The following is a 16106-nucleotide window of genomic DNA, read 5'->3' as shown; positions in this document are numbered from 1 at the left end:
CCCGCCTAACCCTGTAGCGTTTGACCACGAGATCTAGCCCTTTGACTTCCCACGGACGGGCTTTGACCAGTGGACCTCTCCACCCGGTTGTGTCGGGTCGACCCAGAGAGAGACCAGGGAGCAACATCCGGGCTAAACCCACAGCTAAATCCACTCCGTGTAGACCCGACGCGGCAGTTTCCCCCCACCAGGTGCCGGCGGCGGCGCCGTCCGTGACGGTGGCCACACCTCGGAGACGCGTGCCGCCTCTTCGGACATGCCACAACACCACCCCGCATGTATGAGTGAGGGCCCGGTACGACGCTCCGGTGGCATTGCTTACCCCTATGGCCCCCGTCCCGCCTAACCCTGGAGCGGTTGACCACGTGAGCTAGCCCTTTGACTTTGCACGGACGGGGTTTGACCAGTGGATCTCTCCACCCGGTTGTGTCGGGCCGGCCTAGAGGGACACCGGGGAGCAACATCCAGGCCAAACCCACAGCTAAATCCACTCCATGTAGACCAGACGCGTCCGTTCCCCCCCTCCAGGTGCCGGCGGCGGGGCCGTCCGTGACGGGGCCACCCCCTGGAGATGCGTGCCGCCTCTTCGGACATGCCATAACACCATCCGGTTGTGGTAGGTCGTCCGATATATATAAACACTTGGAGCAAAGTCCCCTTCGTATAGACCCGATGCGGCTGTTCCCCATTCCAGTTGCCGGCTGGCGGCGGCACCGTTCGTGAGGGGGGTCACAACGCTCTGTACAGAACCGAAAAATAATGTATGTATGCTTATTAACACATACTGTATGTAAGTTAGTTAAATAAAAATAATTAAAAAAACAGTGAAGAAAAAGAAAAAAATTATATGTATGCTTATTAACACATACTATATGCTTATTAACACAATCTATAGGTATGCTTATTAATACATACTGTATGCTTAATAATAATAATAATAATAATATATGGGAAAAAGAAAAAAAAGAAAAAAAAACTATGCCGACGGCAAATAGGTGCGGCGAGGGCAGATGGACAGCGCCGCGGATCGATGACGTGTCGGCTATGCCGACGGCTGCCGTCGGCATAGCTCCTGGTCGGTGCGCTCCGAATCGGTGACTGTCACCCGTATCTATGCTGACGGCCACCGTCATGGCCGTCGGCATAGATTTGACGTCGTTAGCCAGCCGTGATGACAGTTGTCAGAGGGCCCGCATCTATGCCGACGGCTTGTATATGCCGACGGCAGCTGTAGGCCTAGTCTGGGATAAGCCGACGGCCTATATATGCCGATGGCTGCTGTGGGCGTAGCCACGAATAGCCCGACGGCAATTGTACGCCAACGGCCAGGATCTAGCTGTCGGCATAGCTCGGACTAGGCCGACGGCAGCCGTCGGCATATGTTTGGCTGTCGGCGTAGAGCCCTGTTCCGGTAGTGTGAACAAGTAGTTCGAAAGGGGGCAAACCTTGCGACTTCCAGTCTTGCACGCTGCCGATGCAGAACCAGTTAGCTCCCGCACCATGCGGAGTCGCCTCTCACACGCCGCGGTTGCACAAGCTCCCGTCGCACCACCGCCTCCTGCTACATGAGGGTCGCGTGAGTTGTCAATGTCAAGCGACTTATCTCTCTCACCATGGAGGCGCCCTCCGACAGCGAGCGAAGTCCTGCTCCTCCCTCGCCATGCTTGCAGATGCTGAGCCGCTCAGCTCTGGTAGCTCGCCGGATCCAAGATCCACTGTCGCCGGCACCACGCCGCCGCGCCGACGCGTGTCGCTGTGGACGGATGGGGAGAAGGGATAAGAGAGGGGTGTGTGTGTGGGACAAATCGTCAGAACGGTGGGGAATGGACGCCGACCATGACAGAAATCTACTAGGCGGTGCGCATCACGTCAAAATCCTACGGCTCACAGCCAGCCGCTGGATGACGCGAAATAGTGCGCGTGCACTTTTTAGAATTTAGGTTTTTATTTTGAGCAACTAAAAATGTATGGGAATTTCCAACTTGTTTTTGTACTCCCTCTGTTTTTATTTAGTCCGCATATTAGCTTTGGTCAAAGTCAAGCTTTATAAACTTTGACCAAGTTTATAAAAAAAATATTAACATATACAATAACAAATCAACACAATTAAATTTATTATTGAATTTACTTTCACATCGTATAGATTTGTTACGGTAAATGTTTTTATTTATTTTTATAAACTTGGTCAAACTTTACGAAGTTTGACTGCGGTCAACTCTAATATGCAGAGTAAATAAAAATGGAGGGAGTACGTGATGATGATTGCTATCAGTGACATGATTAGCGCTACGATTACATATCGAAGGAAGATTATTTGCGAAAATTCACCGCTAGTTGTAGACATTCAGCATCAACCGCAGCGTCGGCACCAAAGTAGTGAGATCGATTCAATTAATACTGGTTGACAGTCGGACTCAACCTCAACCTTGCTGCAGTGCAGCCCATATAATCCGCCAACACTAAGCCATTTCGGAGAACCAAAGCTTTGGCCGCCCCTGCATTAGTGACATCAATATTTAACCTTTACAATGTCATGCGGCGGGCCTCTGCAGGATGCCGGCCATCCATGACTGGAGTGACGGCGAGGCTGCCGCTGATGCCGCCTGAGGAGTTGGAGCTGAAGCTGAAGCTGAAACTGCTGATGACGCCTGTCCAGCGCCGGGGTTCCGAGCTGGACACGGTGGAGGATGCTCCAGCGTCGCCGGTGCTGCCAGACGGCGTCTCTGAGTCCGGGCTGCAGCTCGGCGTCGTCACGGCGGGTCCCCGGATGGAGACCCTCTCCTCTTCCACAGCATCTTCAGCACTCGGCTCGGGCTGGGGCGGGGGAGCTGCCGGTTCCGGGTGTCTCCTCTCCTCAGTTTTCTTCCGTTGGTCCTTACTTGCAGCTCTAGTTTGTTGCCGATAATGGAGCTAATTATAATCTTACCACTCAATTTTAATTTTGAAAGGTACCTATTTTTTAACATCCTAAAGCAAAGGCAGTCATCGATGTGTAGACGCAATCCATGCTAATATTTACATGCTTCGATACACCTATCCCTGACGTGTTGCTTTGAGAGGGAGGAGCGAGACATTTTATTTAAGGCAGGTGCAAATTGCAATTCAACATACAGGAACTTCTTCACAGCTCCTAGGTCAGACTACTGATGCAATTCACACATCAGAACCACTGTGATTCTAGATACTGAGCTCGGAATCAGATTCTAGATTCAACACAAACACACACGCACAGACAAGCACAAATGGGACAAGCGGGGATATCATGGAACATAAGCAGAAACCTGAAGCCAAAATCTCCTGGCCTGGTTCACGCAATGGACGCAGGGAGCGCGAAGTTGTGCTGCCGCGCATTCATCATGCGGGACAGGTAAAACCATGGGCAAAGCAATTGCTTACCAGTACTAATCACTATATTCCCCACCCGAAAAGACATCACGATATATTCCCTCTACCGTCCGCAGATATCCGCATACACATTGGCAATTCAGCCAATCCTCGAGATACAGTACATAGGAAAAACCTGACGAGCAGTGCCATAGGAACACACATGTTCGTGTAATACGTCTATCGTCACTTCCATAGGCACAGCAATATGTCTGGCAACCATATTTATGTAGTAACGCAACCAAATGAGATTTCACCAGATACGAAGTGGTTATCGCACACGAAGCATCATGCCGCCGACCTGAAAAGGCGTGGTAAGGTGAAAGATGATTAGAACCATATATGTAGCCGAGGCATGATTACATATGTGAAAATCATCCACACAAAATATTTCTGAGATACAACTACATAAGCTCTCATACTGTATAAAATACTCCGTATAAAACTAAGGTTTTCACTTCCAACGCCAACAAACTGGCAGCAAGTAATTCAGAGAACAAGGAGGTAACCAAGCATATGCTACCGGCTTTGTGGGTATAACACCTAAACACAGAGAACAGAGGGGGAGCCGAAATACTTGTATACATCAAACAGCTTTGTGGGTATATACAACTAGAAGGAGTGTGACGTGAAAACAGTACAACTTGAATCAGCTACTAATCATGCTAATCGAACTATAGCAAAAAAGGAGAGAGAAAACACTAACCAATTATAACATAACATAATCAATGCAAGCATAGGCCAACCAAGGGCACAATCAAAATTTGATTGTCCTAGAGCATGATTGGTTGATTACCAAAAATTGGCCAGCCAACATTTTGGCAAGACAAAAATTTGGCTACCAATTGGCTGGTCACCAACTTACTTTGACCATCTCACAAAATTTGCCAAAAACAGGCAAATCTTGGGTGTTGCAATATTTTGGCATGCGAAAATGTTGGCCAGCAAATTATTGGCTACCAACCAATCATGCTCGACGCCTCGACATTGTTCATCCACAGATGTTCACTAATGCCAGTGGGAAAAAAGGCTTACTGATCTATCAGCTGTTCTAGTTTCAGTGTTGTTCAAAGTCATGTAGATATAGCTTATTAGGCGTTTCTCTACTCAAGATTTATTTAGCTAGACTCAGTTATACTAAATTTACAAACACCAAGCCAATTCAGGGGATAAATGAATAATAATGCTAGTAGGCAATGCCGAATTTCCTTTGTTGTACTTGCTAGCAGATATGGCAACTGATCTTTTTAGATCTTCACTCAAGCTGCACATATAGCACATTAGGCATTTTTTTTCAAGAACATTTATTGCCTATACAGATGTATTTATAATATAATTAAAAACCTAGAGGAAGTATGAATGTATGAAAGAAGATGATAAGGATGCAAACATATGGTTCATCAAACTTTTATTTATCACAAAAGAAATTTCAGTTGATCCATTCAGAAATTTGTACCAAGGGAACATGAAGATACTCGTTATACTAGGCGATTTCACTCTGGTAACCAGGTAACGCTCACTCACATCCTAATTGTCACTCAAATCGAGCGCAACTGGACAATCTACCAGCACCCACTTACACGAACCACCAATGAAGAAAGAGTATCCAAGTTTTTTACTAGGCACGGGAAAGAGGAAGAATTTCATTCTGCCACAACTTAACATGGCAGACACATCATCTATGAGAAGACAATGAAGTAGAACCTGGAGAAAACATCCAGGAGACAGCGATTCATGGAAGCATGATGGGAGGCTGCTAGGTGGGCAATATTTGAGTAAAGGGTTGTAGAGAGAATCATAGAGTACTCTCTTGAAATTTGGTACTTGAGAAATGGTAATAAAAATTAAAGCGAGACATTTTTTTTAAAATAACAGTTCAGATGCCTCAACTTCCATGCAGAGGTTAAGCTTACCTTGCTCGAGCCTCGACCAATACATCACAATAGCATATCTGACAGAATAATCCTCTTATGTGTTGTCTCCATCGTTTCCACCACGAGCGCAACTGAATAATCCTCTTATGTGTTGTCCCCATCGTTTCCACCACGAGCGCCTCTTAACCACCACCACTGCTTCAGGTCCCTCTTGTCCACCACCAATGCCTGTTATACATGCATAAGAAGTCAAACGACCAGTGGCATTACAAAAACAAAAGGCCAAGTAGATACGAGGATGCACAAACAAGATACTTGGATCAACTCGCAGCTGTAATTTGAGAAACAAAATAGTTTTGATAAAAAATGAATTGATAAACAGAACCACACCTGCTGTCAAATTCAAAGACTATTCTCAAAACAATAGATACTCATTATATCATAGAAGTGAAGCACATGCAGACTTGGACTGTTATCTGATCACAAAAGAAGGGAAGTTGTCCAGATTACCTTATTCTCATTCCACTCCATACCGAACAACACAAAATAATTCGTACCAACAGAAGTGATCATGAAAATTTAGATGTAGATTATTTTTCAAAAGAATATGCTGAAAAGATGAACTGAACTTTATTTATTAACTTTCCCTGGTACAGATAGACCTGTCACATGCAACAGGACTCTTCTACAAGTGACAAAATGAGCAATAATTTCATAAATTAAAAACCAAGTCATTATTAACAATTTAATATTATTAGCAACATCACCAGAGACAACAATATCGAACAGAAGAAATATAGCTAGCTTTTAATCTTCCAAGTACCAGTTGAGCTACCTATTTGACATTTTTAGTTTGTTGAAGCTAGTTATTCATATATAGCAGTTGTCTAAACTTTAAACTGCTATGCATCTCATCTTGAAAAGAAAAAACTGCACTGCAGCTATCCGCTAACACTACCATTATACATCTCTTGCATGTTTCAGCAGGCAGGCAACTATGTAATTCAGTTCAGTTATTATACAAAGAATTAGGCAATCTTGGTATTAATTGTATGTCATTTCATATCATCAATGCATCATGTTTAATGGATGTGGGTTCAATCCACGACATCAACAAAATAGATTGTCCGTTTGATAATTTCACAGCTTCATAGCCGCCGAGTAATTCCCTCTTACGGTATGCCTAAGTTCATATCGTTTTTGTTCTTCCTTGCATAACTCTGACTTGAAGCAGATAGTTCAAATTTCGATTGAAAAACAACAATATTAGAAACAACATTTGTAGATAGGGAAGATATCTATACTACTACATAGTGTACCAGTTTTGAAATTTTGAATCTCATGACTAGGAAACAACCTGAACCATTGATAGAGTCCATCCAATGGTTGGAAATGCTAGGATTCGCTCCTACAGTTCTACCTACAGTACCAGCGAAGCTACTGTTGTTCTCTGGAACCATCCACAGATGTTAATGCTGGAGAAATCCACATGCTTGCTGCTGTTGTCGGCCATCCGTGCGCGTAGCTGGCTGTCTCAGCCGCCTTGGCAGATGGTCCATAAGCATCGGTAGCGCTCGTACTAATCGCGTCATCGCAGAGGGATTTGAGACGGAGTTTTGAGCTGGTTGTTGTGCAATGCACCAATCGGTGGGACGAGGAAAGTCAATGCGTGCATTTGCACGTCCATGTATACTAGTATGTTGAAGAGGTCATGAAGCAGCAAAAGAAACAAGTGATATTACTGCTACCTAAAATGGCCAGATTAACACAAAAGGAAATCAACAACATTTAATCAGCCAATTATGAAAGGAATAACTCAACTTTGTTATAACCACAGTGAAAAGGCATGCTAGTACCTGGAGTATAGACGGTTTCGAATGGATGATAACCATAACCAGAGATGTCGATCTCAGAAAGTCTCGTGAGCTGCAGTGACTGAAGGTTGAACATGAAGACACCAACAACTGTCCAGAAGAACACCTCATTGTTTTCCTCCGCATAACCTAACATACGCAGGGCTTCGTTGTCTGAACCTGGGGGAAGTAACTTGTCCAATTCAACAGTTCCTCCAAGCATCCATGAACCATCACAGTCTGTCTCCCTCCTCCATAATTCGGCAGTGAAGTCTGCCACGTTGAGGTAACCCATCCCACCACCCTCTGCTCGCATAACCGTGGACTGGTAAATCCTGCCGGTACGCATGCCCGCTGGCACCAATATCACAGCTAGGGTCTGGCTATCCAAATCAAACTCGAGGATACTCGTCACAGAAATCAACCAGTAAATGCAACCCCTGGCCAGCACAGAGGGCTCGCCCCAATGGACCATAGTCCCGGATTGAAGCGGCGCGGAGATGAAATCACCCCATAACCCAGTCTCCGACGAGTAAACGCAGGCAAGTGATGGTCGTTTCCCGTCGCTGGTCACCAGGACTACCTTGAAGTGGTCGACGTCTCCGGCGGCGCGAAGCACCGCCCCGTTGACCGGGTCATCCGACGGGTCGAACACGAACCCCTCGGGAATGTCGACGCGGTGCTGGGCGCCGGCGAGGGGGTTCCAGACGAGGACCTGGAGCGAGTCCGGGAGGTAGAAGAGCGCGAGGCCGTGGCGCCATCCGAGGGTCGTGAAGGGGTCGTTGAGCACGAGGGAGAAGTGGCCGCTGGGGAGGCGGTCGGGGAAGTCCAGGGCTGGCTGGAAAGGGACGACGCCCCGGCTCGTGCCGAAGAGGCCGAGGAGCGGAGGGGTGCCGCGGCGGTGGTGAATGCGGAAGCGGCGGCGGAAGGCGGGGTCGGAGAGGAGGCGGCGCCAGCGGCTGCAGACGCGGGAGGCGCGCGGGAGGGAGGACGGCTGCGGGGGGAGGCGGAGGAGGATCTCGGAGACCAGGTCGTCGTTCTCGAGCGCCGCCGCCGCCTCGGACGAGCCGGGGAGGCTGGCCGTCGCCATCTCGCCCTCCTTGCTCACGCAGGTCGTGCGGTGCGGGGTGGTGTGCAGTGAGTCCAGCGCAGGTCCAAAGCCACGCTCGGCTCAAGAGACGACGCGGATATCACGCGGCGCTGCTGCTCAGGGCCCATGAGACCATGACTGGAGGCCCAAAGTCACATTCAATTCCTTTCACCACAAAGATTGAAGCCCACACACGAACACACGACGGAGGGTTGAAATCATCACTAATTTCTTTTAGCCTAAAAAATCACTAATATCTTTTATAATAATATATAATATTCTCTCCAATCCATATTAATTGTCACATCCTTAATACAACTTTAATACAAAGTTATACTAAAGCTGCAACAATTAATATGAATTGGAGGGTACTACATATATACTCCCTCCGTCCTTAAAAGAGTGTATTTTCAACTATATTGGAAGGTCAATTTTTTATGTTTGATCGTATTTACACAATAATAAACCAACATGTATGCTATCAAATTAGTAGCATTAGATTCATGATGATAACATATATTTTCGTATATCTATTTGGTTTCACAAGCATTGACATATTTTTACACAAACTCGGTCAAACTTTAAGATACTTTGACCCTCCAACAAAGTTGGAATTACGCTCATTACAGGACGGAGGTAGTACTAGTTAACTGCCCATTTAGGGCGTGTATATTCTTGTATCTCAATATCTTTTTTTTGGACCCCGCAAAAAAAAAATATATCCTTTTTCTGGGTTTATAGTTCAATATCAATAAGTCGTCACCTTTATCTTGGGCTCCAACAAGAGTTAGAGCAACTCCAACGCGCCGATCAATTTCGTCCGCGCGCGCCCGTTTGGGTCGCGGCTGACATAAAAGTCGGCCCAACGCGTCGATCCAAACGGGCGCGCGTCCGCTTGCCGACCCATCCGCGACCCATTTTTTAGCCTGATCTGTGTCGGCGCAGACACGAGACGGACGCGCGCGAGCGCGACAACTACTCCCCCCTGCCCGCCAGTCAGTGGCAAAACATCCACCATTCCCTCCACTTTCCCAAAAACCCTCCCGTCAGCGCGTTCCCGGCCACTCGCCACGGACGACGCTCTTGATGCGGCCGCTGGCCTCGCCTCCGCCCCTTCTGGCAAAGGCAAGTGCCTCGCCCCTCGCAAGACCGCCGTGCCTCCCAAGAAGAACCTCGCGCCGGAGAAGCGGGCCGTGCAGTTGGCCAAGAGAAAGGGTCATAGGCACGCGGATGCAAGGGACGAAGCAGCGGCCGCCGCCGCCCTCGTCGTCGCCGCACAGCAGGAGGACACCAACGCCCGTGTCGCGGCGGCAACGAGGGAGGCCATGTACTACCTAGGGTTAAACCCTGGACAACACGGGCTCGTCAACGCTGTCGTGGTCGTGGCCAGCACCGGCTCGTCCGCATTTCCTCTGATGGTGCTGCTGGAGTTGCCGCGCGCGTCGGCGACGCACCCGATCTCCGGCATCCACGTCTACCCGCAAGAGTGCACCAAGTTTTGTTGAGAGCATCAAGGCACGCCTTATGAGCGGCATCGGCATGGAAAACATGGTATGCATGCGACCCTCTTGGTTTTCATTCCTTTATGCTTGCATGCCCATTTGCATACCCATTTGCCCATATGCTTGCATGCTATCCATTTGTAGGCGTTCCAAGCTTAGGAGGCTTTCAAGGTCGAACATGACGGCAAGTCATTTAACCTCTCCCGTTGTTGGAGGGTCATCAACAGGGAGGAGAATTTCAAGGCGCAATAAACCGCCCTCATGGCACGTGAGGGCAAGCAAGTCGTGGAGGAGGTTGGGAAGGGTGAGAAGCCACGACCGCAGGGGAATGCCAACTCCAAGAAGGAGGACAAACGGGATGCAGCGTCCATCGCCTTGATCGCAACCATGGAGGGCATGATGACCAAGAAGGACTCAAGAAAGGAGAAAAAACCGTCGGCAAGACAAGGAAGAGAAAATGAACACCTTCATGAAGATCCAAAGGAGGAGGCTTGAGATGGATGCGGAGAAGCAAAAAAGGATGCTTGAGATGGAGGCGGAGAAGCAGGGCAAAGATGCTAGAGATTGAGGCCACCAATGCCAAGACCAAGGCGAAAGAAGTGGCTCTCGCTAGCATGATGATGTGGGTGGAGATCATGAATGTGGACCTCAACATTGTGTCGCCGAGGAAGAGGCCACGGTTCGAGAAGATGCATGCTGACATGTTCAAGTTCGACGACTAGTGATCTATGGCAGCATGCGCCATCCTTTTTTGCATGCCGGCAAGTGTGCTGACATCACCATGGCCGAGATGGCGTGGTCGAACTCTCGACCTTTTTGTGTGCTGGCATGTGTGTCGGCCGCTGGCTAGCGCCAGCAGAGCTGTGTGATGGTCTTTTTGAGGCTGACATTGTATGCTGGATGAACTTTGGGCGGCGGCATGGCTGTTGGCAATGATCTAGGGCTTCAGAGCTTTTAAATTTATAGGCGGACATGAAATGGGCCTCTTGCATTGGGCACACGGCCAACCCAAAATAAAACTGAACGAATATTGAGTGGGCGGCCTACACAAATGAACAAAAAACGGACAAAAGTGTCGTTCATTTGGGTCGGCGTGTTGGAGTTGCTCTTATATGATTCTGAAAAATTAATTAACATTACTATAGTAGAATGACAGACAATCCCATACATAGACAGAAAAGTAACATGCATTGGATGTTGTTTCTTCTATATTAACACAGTTGTAGACCGAATGCATCAAGCCTTTTTTGCATTGAAAAACTGAGTTCCAGGATGCACCCCTCGCACATAGTATTTGCAGCCGAAATTCCAAAAACTTTGGTAGCACAAACCAAGATGGGCTAGTGATCGACGTTTGTAGATTCTTTCCAACAACGAATAGCTAAGGGTCTGTTCGGCTGATAGGAACTTCAGAGGAAACTTTGGAGGGTATAGTTCCACAGGATTTTTCACCTTAGCTGCGTTCAGAGTAAGAGCATCTCCACTCGTTCGGCCCCCCCAGCGCATAGGCCGGCGCTCTTTCAGGCGCTCACCCGGCAATTTTTAGGTCCTGGGGGCTATCAAGGCATAAATCAGCTTTCCTCCGTGAACTAGTGAACCTGGCTAAGAATAACCCGTACCCAATGCTTATTGGAGGGGATTTTAATATCCTTAGGTACCAGGAGGAAAAAAATAATGACCGCTTCGACACTCATTGGCCTTTCCTTTTCAATGTTGTGATTGACAGTTTGGATCTTCGGGGGGGCCGTATGTCGGGGCGGCAGTTCACTTGGGCTAATGACCGTTATGTGCCGATGTATGAGAAGCTCGATAGGGTACTCATGGATACCGAATGGGAGCTTAAATTTCCTGTGATAACCGTGTGAGCCCTAGAGCGAATCGAGGCATTATCGGATCATGCACCAATCATTCTTAATTCTACTTCTACGAGTCATTCTGCCCATCGCCCTTTCAAATTTGAATTGGCATGATTGCATCGGGATGGTTTTGTAGACATAATAAAGAGTATTTGGGAGAGGCCCGTCGTTGGTCGTACACCGATTCAGAGATGAAATTATAAAATAAGGGCTATGAGGCAACACATCTCTGGATGGGCTGACAAAAAAGAAAAGCAGCGCCTCTGTACCATCATTGACGACCTCGACAAAATTGCAGAGACACGTACCTTATCTCAATAAGAGATTGAATTGAAAAAATCAATCTAATGAGAAGGCTGCCGGTCTATTGCGTGAAGAGGAGATCAAATACTACCAGAAGTCCAAAGCTGACTTCATCCTAATGGGAGATAGTAATACAAAATACTTCCAATTGGTCGCCAATGGTCGACATAGGAAGAAATGTATTCATAGTCTCCAACAGGATGAGGGGCGGATCGAAGGTCAGGAGGAGCTTAAAAAGTATATCACCAACTACTACAAATCTCTTTTCGGGGCGCCAGATGAAGGGAATGTCACCTTGACGAGGCCCGAATAGATGATATTTCACAAGTCACGGTGGAAGAGAACAATATCCTCACGACACCTTTCTCGGAAGAGGAGGTGAGAGCGGCGGTGTTCCAAATGGAACACAACAAAGCTCCAGGCCCTGATGGTTTTCCCGCAGAATTTTATCAGAATTTTTGGGATATCATCAAGGCTGACCTTCTAGAGTTGTTTAAGTGTCTTCATGCCGATCAACTTGACCTATTTAGGCTAAATTTTGGCGAGATTGTTTTGTTGCTGAAAATTAAGGAGGCCGAACGGATCCAACAGTTCAGACCCATATGCCTCCTTAATGTCAGCTTCAAGATTTTCACCAAAGTAGCTACGAATAGGTTAAACTCGATAGCTGACCATGTTGTCCGGTCATCTCAAACGGCCTTCATGCAAGGAAGAAATATACTAGATGGTGTAGTTATCCTTCATGAAACCGTCCACGAGATGCACCGAAAAAACATGAGTGGAGTGGTATTCAAAATTGACTCTCAAAAAGCCTATGACAAGGTCAAGTGGTCTTTTCTCCAACAGGCCCTAAGGATGAAAGGTTTCTCCGATAAATGGTGCAAGTGGATCCAAAATTTTGTAACTGAAGGTAGTGTGGCCATCAAAGTCAATGATGATGTAGGTCATTACTTTCAGACAAAAAAAGGACTACGACAGGGTGACCCCATGTCCGCAATGTTATTTAACATTGTTGCTGACATGCTGGCTATTCTGATTGAGCGTGCCAAGCAGGATGGACAGATTGCAGGAGTAGTGCCACACCTTGTGGATGGTGGCCTCTCTATTTTGCAATATGCCGATGAAACGATTATTTTTATGGAACATGACCTAGACAAAGCTCGAAATCTAAAGCTATTGCTTTCAGCGTTTGAGCAAATGTCAGGCCTCAAAATTAACTTTCATAAAAGTGGATTGTTCTGCTTTGGAGAAACCGTTGAGGCGGCGGCCGATTATGCTAACATGTTTGGTTGCGCACTTGGCCAATTCCCGATTAAATATCTAGGAATATCGGTTCATTATCGACGTCTCACCATTGCAGAATGGAAGCATGTGGAGGGGCGTCTAGAGAAATGGTTGAGCAGTTGGAAAGAAAAACTACTCTCAGTTGGTGGTCGGCTGGTTTTGATTATCTCCGTCCACACAAATATGGTTCTCTATATGCTTTCTTTCTTCCAACTCCCAAAAGGGGTCCTACAAAGACTGGACTACTTTAGATCCAGATTCTTTTGGCAAAGAGATGGTGAAAAGAAAAAATACAGGCTGGCCAAATGGAGCATGGTTTGTAGGCCTAAAGACCAAGGTGGCCTTGGAATTCATGATCTGCAAGTCAAGAATGAGGCCCTTCTCAGTAAATAGTTATTTAAACTTCTTACCGAGGATGGTGTTTGGCAAACCATGTTACGCAACAAGTATCTAGGCCAAAAGGCGGTATCCCGGGCATATTGGAAACCTGGCGACTCGCACTTTTGGGCTGGCCTAATGGAGGCAAAGAAACATCTCTTTCGCTTTGGGTCTTTCGCGATAAAGGACGGGTCAGAGATTCGTTTCTGGGAAGACATCTGGCTAGGCAATGCCAGTCTCAGAGAACAATATCCAGCCTTATATAACATCGCTCGCGATAAGGATAATACTATTGTGCATGTGCTCGGTTCTTCCCCGCCGAATATTTCGTTCAGGTCGGATTTGATTGGCCCCCGGCTTGTGTCATGGCATAATCTTTTATCCCGGCTAGATTCGATTAACCTGACACAAGGTCGGGATGTGTTTCGCTGGAACCTTACTACATCAGGGTCTTTCATAGTAGACTCTATGTACCGTGCACTCATGCATTCCGAGGTACCAACGAGTAATAATAAGAAAATTTGGAAGTCTAAAATTTCACTAAAAGTGAAAATCTTCATGTGGTATCTCCGTAGGGGAGTTGTGTTAACCAAAGACAACCTCGCACGGCGAAACTAGCGAGGGAGTAAGAAGTGTTCTTTTTGTACTCATGAGGAGACAATCATGTTGGGGAACGTAGTAATTTCAAAAAAATTCCTACGCACACGCAAGATCATGGTGATGCATAGCAATAAGAGGGGAAAGTGCTGTCCACGTACCCTCGTAGACCGAAAGCGGAAGCGTTAGAACAACGTGGTTGATGTAGTCGTACGTCTTCACGGCCCGACCGATCAAGCACCGAAACTACGGCACCTCCGAGTTCTAGCACACATTCAGCTCGATGATGTCCCTCGAACTCCGATCCAGCCGAGTGTCGAGGGAGAGTTCCGTCAGCACGATGGTGTGGTGACGATCTTGATGTTCTGGGCTTCGCCTAAGCACCGCTACAATATTATCGAGGAGGACTATGGTGGAGGGGGGCACCGCACACGGCTAAGAGATCCAAGGATCAATTGTTGTGTCTCCAAGGGGTGCCCCCTCCCCGTATATAAAGGAGTGGAGGAGGGGGAGGGTCGGCCCTCTCTATGGCCCCCTCCTTCCAAGTAGTAGGAGTAGGAGTCAAGGAAAGGGGAGAGAGAAGAGAAGGAAGGAGGGGGTGCAGCCCCTCGCCCTAGTCCAATTCGGACTAGGCCTTGGGGGGGGGGGCGCCCAGCCTCTCATCTCTCTTTCCCCTAAAGCCCAATAAGGCCCATATACTCTTCGGCGAATTTTCGTAACTGTCCGGTACTCCGAAAAATACCCGAATCACTCGGAACCTTTCCGATGTCCGAATATAGTCGTCCAATATATCGATCTTTACGTCTCGACCATTTTGAGACTCCTCCTCATGTCCCCGATATCATCTGGTACTTCGAACTACCTTCGGTACATCAAAACACATAAACTCATAATATAACTATCATCGAAACCTTAAGCGTGCGGACCCTACGGAGAACTATGTAGACATGAACGAGACACATTTCCAGTCAATAACCAATAGCGGAACCTGGATACTCATATTGGCTCCTACATATTCTACGAAGATCTTTATCGGTCAAACCGCATAACAACATATGTTGTTCCCTTTGTCATCGGTATGTTACTTGTCCGAGATTCGATCATCGGTATCTCAATACCTAGTTCAATCTCGTTACCGGAAATTCTCTTTACTCGTTACGTAATGCATCATTCTGTAACTAACTCATTAGCTACATTGCTTGCAAGGCTTATAGTGATGTGCATTACCGAGAGGGCCCAGAGATACCTCTCCGACAATCAGAGTGACAAATCCTAATCTCGAAATACGCCAACCCAACATGTACCTTCGGAGACACCTGTAGAGCTCCTTTATAATCATCCAGTTACGTTGTGACGTTTGGTAGCACACAAAGTGATCCTCCGGTAAACGGGAGTTGCATAATCTCATAGTTATAGGAACATGTATAAGTCATGAAGAAAGCAACAACAACATACTAAACGATCAAGTGCTAAGCCAACGGAATGGGTCAAGTCAATCACATCATTCTCCTAATGATGTGATCCCGTTAATCAAATGACAACTCTTTGTCCAGGGCTAGAAAACATAACCATCTTTGATTAATGAGCTAGTCGAGTAGAGGCATACTAGTGACACTCAGTTTGTCTATGTATTCACACATGTATCATGTTTCCGGTTAATACAATTCTAGCATGAATAATAAACATTTATCATGAAATAAGGAAATAAATAATAACTTTATTATTGCCTCTAGGGCATATTTCCTTCAGTCTCCCACTTGCACTAGAGTCAATAATCTAGTTCACATCATCATGTGATTCAATATCATTATTCACATATGTATGTGATTAACACCCATAGTTCACATCGTCATGTGACCAACACCCGAAGGGTTTTACTAGAGTCAATAATCTAGCTCACATCGCTATGTGATTAACACCCAAAGAGTACTAAGGTATGATCATGTTTTTCTCATGAGAGAAGTTTAGTCAACGGGTCTGTCACA

General features: G+C 46.8%; 1 protein-coding gene across 1 annotated transcript; it reads right to left on the bottom strand.

Moving 5' to 3' along the window:
- Nucleotides 1-3429: 3429 nt before the first annotated feature.
- On the bottom strand, nucleotides 3430-8201 carry LOC119320818. Its single transcript, XM_037594758.1, has 3 exons — nucleotides 7115-8201; nucleotides 5298-5486; nucleotides 3430-3685 (listed from the first exon to the last, which is right to left on the bottom strand). Exons 1-2 carry the CDS (start codon nucleotides 8199-8201, stop codon nucleotides 5353-5355), a joined length of 1221 nt encoding a protein of 406 aa, XP_037450655.1. The 3' UTR covers nucleotides 3430-3685; nucleotides 5298-5352.
- Nucleotides 8202-16106: the final 7905 nt, after the last annotated feature.

The sequence above is a fragment of the Triticum dicoccoides genome, chromosome 6B (genome assembly GCF_002162155.2).
Source record: "Triticum dicoccoides isolate Atlit2015 ecotype Zavitan chromosome 6B, WEW_v2.0, whole genome shotgun sequence".
NCBI lineage: Eukaryota > Viridiplantae > Streptophyta > Magnoliopsida > Poales > Poaceae > Triticum > Triticum dicoccoides.
This window is presented reverse-complemented; position numbering and strand designations above follow the sequence as displayed.